Source organism: Miscanthus floridulus, chromosome 8 (assembly GCF_019320115.1).
Source record: "Miscanthus floridulus cultivar M001 chromosome 8, ASM1932011v1, whole genome shotgun sequence".
Taxonomy (NCBI): Eukaryota; Viridiplantae; Streptophyta; class Magnoliopsida; order Poales; family Poaceae; genus Miscanthus; species Miscanthus floridulus.
Genome location: NC_089587.1, coordinates 118,457,385 through 118,466,484, shown reverse-complemented (window position 1 = coordinate 118,466,484; position 9,100 = coordinate 118,457,385). Strand labels below are relative to the sequence as shown.

General features: G+C 42.3%; 1 protein-coding gene and 1 non-coding gene across 2 annotated transcripts; one reads left to right on the top strand and one right to left on the bottom strand.

Annotated features, from left to right (window-relative positions):
• The first annotated feature begins 606 nt into the window (after positions 1-606).
• On the top strand, positions 607-8,872 carry LOC136469803 (uncharacterized). The gene is made up of 3 exons (XM_066467862.1): positions 607-1,803; positions 4,138-4,297; positions 8,718-8,872. The coding sequence occupies exons 1-3, from the start codon at positions 607-609 to the stop codon at positions 8,870-8,872; spliced, it is 1,512 nt and encodes a 503-aa protein (XP_066323959.1).
• Positions 8,000-8,106, bottom strand: LOC136478707 (small nucleolar RNA R71). The gene has a single exon (XR_010764423.1). It is a non-coding gene; the product is annotated as a small nucleolar RNA R71 (small nucleolar RNA).
• Positions 8,873-9,100: the final 228 nt, after the last annotated feature.

Genomic DNA, 9,100 nt, shown 5'->3' with positions numbered 1-9,100 from the left:
GCTTGACAGGTGTTGTTGTTGCGGCACCGATACACTTCATTCCACGGTTGCAGACTTGTTGGTTGTCGTTCCCTCCTGTTGAGCAAGGTAAGAATTGGTAAGAGCTTTTGTAACAGGTTGAGAGTGAGCGCCTTGCAGTAGCTACATCCTAATAGCTGTAGGGCTTTTATTTCTTCACCTGTTTTTCTTGTTGCCCTTGTCTTTTAAACCATGTCAGGATCAGAGGATGTTAACAAGAGGCCACAATCTCCTCACACCAAGGGCATCATTCAACATTTTACAAGACAAGTGCAGCGGCATACAGAAGGACTTGATCAAGATTTACAGGTGACCAATGACAAGATTGGGCAACTAGAGGCCACCCAACTTGCCTCCACCACCAAGCTTATAGGATTGGAGGCATCTATTGCCTATATGGACAGAAGCCTTGCTGCTCTTCTGAAGCATTTTGATGACTTCCACATGAAAGACAAAGAGCAGCATAATGAAGACAACAATGATGAAGAGCAATTCGAAGATAATTATGATGATGATTATACTGCTGATACTGAACATGATGCTCATGACACTCATGACCGGTGTCGCCTACGCCATAATCGTAGAGGTATGGGTGGTCACCGCCGACGTGAGGTACCCAATAATAATGATGCTTTTAGTAAGATAAAATTTAAGATACCTCCTTTTGATGGTAAATATGATCCTGATGCATACATTACTTGGGAAATTGCTATTGATCAAAAGTTTGCATGTCATGAATTTCCTGAGAATACACGTATTAGGGCTACTACTAGTGAGTTTACTGATTTTGCTACTGTTTGGTGGATAGAGTATGGCAAGAAAAATCCTAATAACATACCACGAACTTGGAATGCTTTGAAACAAATCATGAGGGCTAGATTTGTTCCTTCTTACTATGCATATGATTTGTTAAATAAATTGCAACAACTGAGACAGGGTGCTAAAAGTGTAGAAGAATATTATCAAGAATTGCAAATGGGTATGTTGCGTTGTAATTTAGATGAGGATGAGGAACCTGCTATGGCAAGATTTTTGGGTGGGTTAAATCGTGAAATCCGGGACATCCTTGATTATAAAGAATACACTAACGTAACCCGTTTGTTTCATCTTGCTTGTAAAGCTGAAAGGGAAGTGCAAGGGCGACGTGCCAGTGCCAAGAATAATATTTCTGTAGGGAAAACTAATTTATGGCAGCCCCGCACGACTACTACTCCAACCACACGTGCTCCTATGCCAACATCCAGTGACAAACCTCGTGCTACTTCCACAAATTCAGTGGCGAAGACGACCCAGAAGCCTACTGCGAGTGCTTCATCCATGGCATCTACAAGTAGAACAAGAGACGTTCAGTGTCACCGGTGCAAGGGATATGGACATGTGATGCGTGACTATCCAAGCAAGCGTGTTATGGTCATCAAAGATGATGGTGAGTATTCCTCTGCTAGTGATTTTGATGAAGATACACTTGCTTTGCTTGCTGCTGACCATGTAGGAAGTGAGGAACAACTAGAAGAGCAGATTGGAGCAGAGGATGCAGATCATTATGAGAGCCTCATTGTGCAGCGTGTGCTTAGCGCACAAATGGAGAAGGCGGAGCAAAATCGGCGGCATACACTGTTCCAAACAAAGTGTGTCATTAAAGAGCGTTCGTGCCATTTGATAATTGATGGAGGTAGCTGCAACAACTTGGCTAGCGGTGATATGGTAGAGAAGCTTGCACTTACAACCAAACCGCACCCACATCCATATCACATTCGATGGCTCAACAATAGTGGTAAGGTTAAGGTAATGAGATTGGTACGAATTCATTTTGCTATTGGATCATATCATGATGTTGTTGACTATGATGTTGTGCCTATGGAAGCTTGTCATATTATGCTAGGTAGACCATGGCAATTTGATACAGATTGTATGCATCATGGTAGATCAAATATGTATTCTCTCATACACCATGATAAGAAAATTGTTTTGCTCCCTATGTCTCCTGAAGCCATTGTGTGTGATGATGTTGCTAAAGCTAAGAAAACTAAATCTGAGATCGATAAAAATGTCAAATCTATTAGTAGTAACAAAGGCCCTGTTTGGATCCATGGGTTAGAGTTAGTTTGGGCTAGTTGGAGCTCAACTAGCCCTAAAGTAGCCAAACAGGAGGGCTAGAGTGGGTTATTTGCAACTAGCCCACCCTAAAAAAACTATCCCCCCAAAGAGGTGATTATTAGGGCTAGTTGGGGCTATTTGAGGTGGGGTCCACTGTTTTCTCTCTACTTTCACCCGCACCAATGATTTGAAAAGCACATTTATTATCATTTTAACCCTTGTATCCAAACATCTCTTAGGCTAGAGTTAGTTCAGGGCTAGTCCTGAGCTAGAAACTAACTTTAACCTCTAGCTGTGCCAGAGTATCCAAACAGGGCCAAAGATGAGATAATATTGAAAGGACATTGCTTGCTTGCTACTAAATCTGATATTAATGAATTGGTTGCTTCCACTTCTGTTGCCTATGCTTTGGTATGCAAGGGTGCTCTGATTTCAGTTCATGATATGCAGCATTCTTTGCCCCCTGCTGTTGCTAACATTTTGTAGGAGTTTTCAGATGTTTTTCCAAGTGAGATACCAGTGGGGCTGCCACCAATACGAGGGATTGAGCACCAAATTGATCTTATTCCTGGTGCATCTTTGCCAAACCGTGGGCCATACAGGACTAATCCGGAAGAAACGAAAGAAATTCAACGACAAGTGCAAGAACTACTCGACAAAGGTTATGTGCGTGAGTCCCTTAGTCCTTGTGCTGTTCCTGTCATTTTAGTGCCTAAGAAAGATGGAACATGGCGTATGTGTGTTGATTGTAGAGCTATTAATAATATCACCATTCGATATCGATACCCTATTCCACGATTGGATGATATGCTTGATGAACTAAGTGGTGCTAATGTGTTTTCCAAAGTTGATTTGTGAAGTGGGTACCACCAGATTCGTATGCAATTGGGAGATGAATGGAAAACTGCTTTCAAAACTAAATTTGATTTATATGAGTGGTTAGTCATGCCTTTTGGGTTAACTAATGCACCTAGTACCTTCATGAGGTTAATGAACGAGGTTTTGCGTGCTTTCATTGGAAAATTTATTGTAGTCTACTTTGATGATATATTGATTTATAGCAAATCTATGGATGAACATCTTGATCACTTACGTGTTGTTTTTAATGCTTTACGAGATGCACGTTTATTTGGTAACCTTGAGAAGTGCACCTTTTGCACCGATTGAGTGTCTTTTCTTGGCTATGTTGTGACTCCACAGGGAATTGAGGTTGATCAAGCCAAGGTAGAAGCTATACAGGGATGGCCTGTACCAAAGACTATCACACAAGTGCAGAGTTTCCTAGGACTTGCTGGTTTCTATCGCCGATTTATAAAGGACTTCAGTACCATTGTTGCACCTTTGAATGAGCTTACAAAGAAGGGAGTGCCTTTTAGTTGGGGCAAAGTACAAGAGAACTCCTTCAATATGCTAAAAGATAAGTTGACACATGCACCTCTCCTCCAACTTCCTGATTTTAATAAGACTTTTGAGCTTGAATGTGATGCTAGCGGAATTGGACTGGGTGGTGTTTTGTTACAAGAAGGCAAACCTGTTGCGTATTTTAGTGAAAAATTGAGCGGGCCTATTCTAAATTATTCTACATATGATAAGGAATTATATGCTCTTGTTCGCACATTAGAAACATGGCAGCATTACTTGTGGCTCAAAGAGTTTGTTATTCATTCTGATTGTGAGTCTTTGAAGCATATTCGTAGTCAAGGGAAATTGAACCGTAGACATGCTAAGTGGGTTGAATTTATTGAATCTTTTTCTTATGTTATTAAGCACAAGAAAGGGAAAGAGAATATTATTGCTGATGCTTTGTCTAAGAGATATACCTTGCTGAATCAACTTGATTACAAAATCTTTGGATTAGAAACAATTAAGGACCAATACGTTAATGATGCTGATTTTAAAGATGTGTTGCTGCATTGTAAAGATGGGAAAGGTTGGAACAAATTCATCTTTAGTGATGGGTTTGTGTTTAGAGCTAACAAGCTATGTATTCCAGCTAACTCTGTTCGTTTGTTGTTGCTGCAGGAAGCGCATGGAGGTGGCTTGATGGGGCATTTTGGAGCTAAGAAAACAGAGGACGTACTTGCTGGTCATTTCTTTTGGCCAAAGATGAGAAGAGATGTGGAGAGGTTTGTTGCTCGTTGCACGACATGTCAAAAGGCTAAGTCACGGTTAAATCCACACGGTTTGTATTTGCCTCTACCTGTTCCTAGTGCCCCTTGGAAAGATATTTCTATAGATTTTGTGTTGGGTTTGCCAAGGACTAGGAAGGGATGTGATAGTGTGTTTGTGGTTGTTGATAGATTTTCTAAGATGGCACATTGCATATACTATCATAAAACGGATGATGCTACTCATATTGCTGATTTGTTCTTTCGAGAAATTGTTTGTTTGTATGGTGTGCCCAACACAATTGTTTCTGATCGTGATGCTAAATTTCTTAGTCATTTTTGGAAGACTTTATGGGGAAAACTGGGGACTAAGCTTTTGTTTTCTACTACATGTCATCCCCAAACCGATGGTCAAACTGAAGTTGTCAATAGGACTTTGTCTACTATGTTAAGGGCTGTTTTAAAGAAGAGCATTAAGATGTGGGAAGATTGTTTGCCTCATATTGAATTTGCTTATAATCGTTCGCTGCATTCTACTACAAAGATGTGCCCATTCCAGATTGTCTATGGTTTCGTGCCTTGTGCTCCTATTGATTTGATGCCTTTGCCATCTTCTGAAAAACTAAAATTTGATGCTACTAAGCATGCCAAATTGATGTTAAAACTGCATGAAACAGCTAAAGAAAACATAGAGCGTATGAATGCTAAATATAAGATTGCTGGTGATAAAGGTAGAAAGGAACTAATATTTGAACCTGGAGATTTAGTTTGGTTGCACTTGAGAAAGGATAGGTTTCCTAATTTCAGAAAGTCTAAATTGATGCCTAGGGCTGATGGACCATTTAAAGTGTTAGAGAAAATTAATGATAATGCATATAAACTCGATCTGCCTGTAGAATTTGGGGTTAGTCTCACATTTAACATTGCAGATTTGAAGCCATATTTGGGAGAAGAAGACGAGTTTGAGTCGAGGACGCCTCAAATGCAAGAAGGGGAGGATGATGAGGACATCAACACCAACGATACATCCATGCCGACACGAGTACCAGTTTCTGGTCCTATTACTCGCGCCCATGCTCGTCACATTAATCATCAAGTAAGTTCACTCTTGAGTTCCTGTCCATCATATTTAGACCATGGAGACGCGTGCACTCTTGTTTTGGTTAGGAACCAGGGAGAGGATCGAAAGGGACAAGGATTCACGGAGGCTGAATTCGGACTCCAGGACAGCTCCAACTTGTGATGGTCACCACGGTCGCATACGGACTCGGATTGGGGCGTTCAAGTACTTCATGGAATCCTTATGAAGTCTATTTTCATATGGATCTGGAATCAAGTCCATATCTATTTTGAGGCGGCCGCAATGACTAAATTACTACTAAGAGCTTGTCTGTCCAAAGGTGCTACGTCACCTTAGTTTGGTCCAATGGGCCGTGTATCAAGTTGGGTCCATTAGGGATGCGTCCTAGGGTTGGAGAATGACCCCAACACCCCCTGGTCGTCCTTTCACCTTCATATACTCCTTAGCCACCACCAAGAATAGTCGGGTTTTGTTTAGATCAAGTTTAGCTCTCGCTACTTGCTTGTAAGCGCGCGTGCTGGATCAGCCGCCCATCTTCTTGTCTTCGGAACCCCACCTTAATTGAGATTGAGTTTGAAACTTTCATCTACATCTAGTAATTCAGTACTTGCTATACTTGTTCTTGCTAGTTCTTCAATTGCTTGCAGGACGAGTGCCCTAGTGGTCGGGTGACACGCTCCACAAGATCGCGGCAACCATTGGAGGTGGTGTATCGGTTGCTAAGGCGCAGCTTGGAAGGCTGTAGTCGAGCCGTGAACGTCGTCTCCACCCATCAATCGAGTTATCCCATACCTCTCATCGAAAGATCGGAAACAAACCCTAGTGGGTTCATATCACTATATAAGAGGGGGAGGGGTGCCTCACTCACACACACACACACACCATTTGAGCTTACCTCCACCTCTCCACTCCCCACTCTCTAGCTTAGTATTTTGGAGTTAGGCAAGGCTATCAAGGAGGGCTTGGCTCCTTGGAAGAAAGGATCATTGGTATGAATACAAATATGATTTCTTCCAAAGTTATGCTCTCATATCATATATATAGTTGTGCCATAGAACTAGAGTATAGTTTTCATGTTATAATCTTAACATATGAACTAGCATATAGTTTGTGTGTTATGATCTTAACATGTTCTTTTGACATGATCATTTCATATGAACTAGACTATAGTTTCTATGCTATGATTTCGTCATATAGAACCTTATGCTTAATCTTTCATGCTATATATATGTTGAGAATTAGAGCTAAGTTGAGGTGGTGGTTCATCGTGCCTTCGGGTATGCCCATGTCCTATGCTTGTTTATCCGTAGGGTCAGAGTCCTAGGGGGATGTGGGTAGTTTTCTTGTAAGCAGGCATGGTGCCTAGGTACATGGGAACAGGCGGATGCATTTCCCTTTCTCCGGTTGAGGGGTAGGCGGCAGGTGGTGATAGCCCTGTCCATCCCTTACAATCCCCCACATTTGTCTGGGGTGTAGGAGTCTAAATTGTCACATGAGGTTGCTGGTAGACCAGTACTCGGTGGCCTCCCGACCCATCTCATGCCTAGCTCTAACTCCTAACCATGTATATGTATGATCATCATCTGTTCTTTGCATGACTATATTAGACATGCCTGCTCCACTTAGGAACATTCTTTTATTCTTTGTTTTCCCTTTTATCGTTGAGGTTGGCCCAAGTGTGTGTCACACTATCTTAAACTTATCATGACTTACCCCTGTATTGAGTAACTGGTATATTATGTAGTCATGTTATCTTGTCCATGTCCCTACTAGAGACTTTTACACCAAGCCTTCCTTTGGAAAAATATAAATGAACGATACCCGAATACTTCTGGGTAAAATGCTACAACGATAGATCCGTGCGCTTGCGGATAACCTCTGTAAACGTTATGACCTATCGGTTGACATTCCTTAGTATTGCTGCTAGGATAAACCAATTCTAGTAGCTATGCTAGGGAATGCCAACAAGCATTTCTAACACCGTTACTAGGGATGGACATAAAACCTCCATTCTTGGTGATCGTGTTAAGAAATGCCAATAAGCATTTCTGGCGCCGTTGCCGGAGAAGGCATTGGTTAAAAGAATCTAGTAGGACATGTTCATGATGATGTGTATGTATGGTAGCCATTGCTCATAATGGCTAATCTTTCATGTTTTCTCCAGTTGTGGGTAAAAACAAGATAGTGTATGAGTGGTTTCGACCTGCCGGATAACTTCATTCCTGATCCAGAGGCACTCCTAAGGAAGAACAGGTCCCGTACCTCTTCTTCTTCTACCACTCCCCCGGCAACCGAACCACTCACCCCTGTACCAACTACTACCATTACTATGGCCCAGAAGTCACTCCGCAAATTCTCTGTGCCAGCTGTTGCCAATGTGCCCACCGGGCTTGTTGTCAACATCGGAGACAAGAACTTCAAACTTAGGACCAGGCTAATCACCATGGTATAGGCCAGTCCATTATGTGGACTGCCTAGTGAGGATGCCAACGCACACCTACAGACCTTCCTTGAACTGTGTGACACAATCGTCATCAAATACGTCGCACCTAATGCTATAAGGCTCCGTCTATTTCCTTTCTCCCTCATGGAGAAGGCGAAATAGTGGTTCTACAAGGACAAGGAAGCTGTCGATACCTGGAGCAAATGCTCCATGGCGTTCCTCACTAAATTCTTCCCCATAGGCAAAACCAAGGCCCTGAGAGGAAGAATTACCAATTTCCAACATAATTCCACAGAACCCATCCCTGATGCGTGGGAAAGGTTGCAAGAGTACATCCAAGCATGCCCACACCACGGGATGTAAAATTAGCTCGTGCTCCATAACTTCTATGATGGGTTAACACCCATGTCGAAGGGACACATCGATGCCACTGCTGGAGGGGCATTCCTCTCACTCACCATCGATGGAGCCACGGCTCTCATCTACAAGATGGTAGCCAATCATGGGTGGGGCGAAGAGCGAAGCCAGCCCAAACAACAAGAAGACATGCATACCGTGAAGGAGACGGATATGCTAACTGTGTTTCTATCCTTTTATTAAAGCTCAGATGGTTTTTGATAGAAGAAGTTAAACCTTCTATTTTAGAATTCATAATTTCAAGCTTTTTATCATTAATTATTAACTTTTCTTGTTGTTGACATGCATACCGTGAGCCCTCTCGGAACTTTTGCAAGACCACGCTTTTTAAGTTGAAAACATTGAGCCACCGAGTGCCTTTGGGATCTGTAAAACATCCTCAAATGTTTGAGGCTTGCTTCCCTTATTAGGAGGCTACATTGACGCGATGGTATTGTCCGGTCCACGCTTTTGACCAGTCTGCTGCCTTGGAGGGTATCTTTGTTGGTTATTTTGACGATGCTATTGCCCCCCTTGAGTACTCTGTTGATTATCCCTGTTATCTTGCTTATAGGGGAATCTAGCTTTGGTGCATTTTTCAGAGTTGATCAGATTCTGTACATGGGTTCGAAAGTCCTCAATGTTTCTTGGAAATTTTCTGCAGATGTCTTGAAACTGCCAACGTTCCCGGATCCCCTCAGAGAAGAATTCAATAACATCAGAATCTGAAACATCTAAAACAGTAGCTCTCATCTCGGAGAAGCGGCGATAGAATTCTCTCAGGGATTCACCCTATTTCTGTTTGCAATTTCTAAATTCTGTCTTAGTGGTCGGCCGGGTGAGAACCCCTACAAAATTCTCCACAAACAATGTTTTTAAATTCTCCCATGTGTCAACTGAACTTTTGCGGAGTTTGCTGAATCAACGGAGCGGAACAGGTTCAAGTGCCATTGGAAA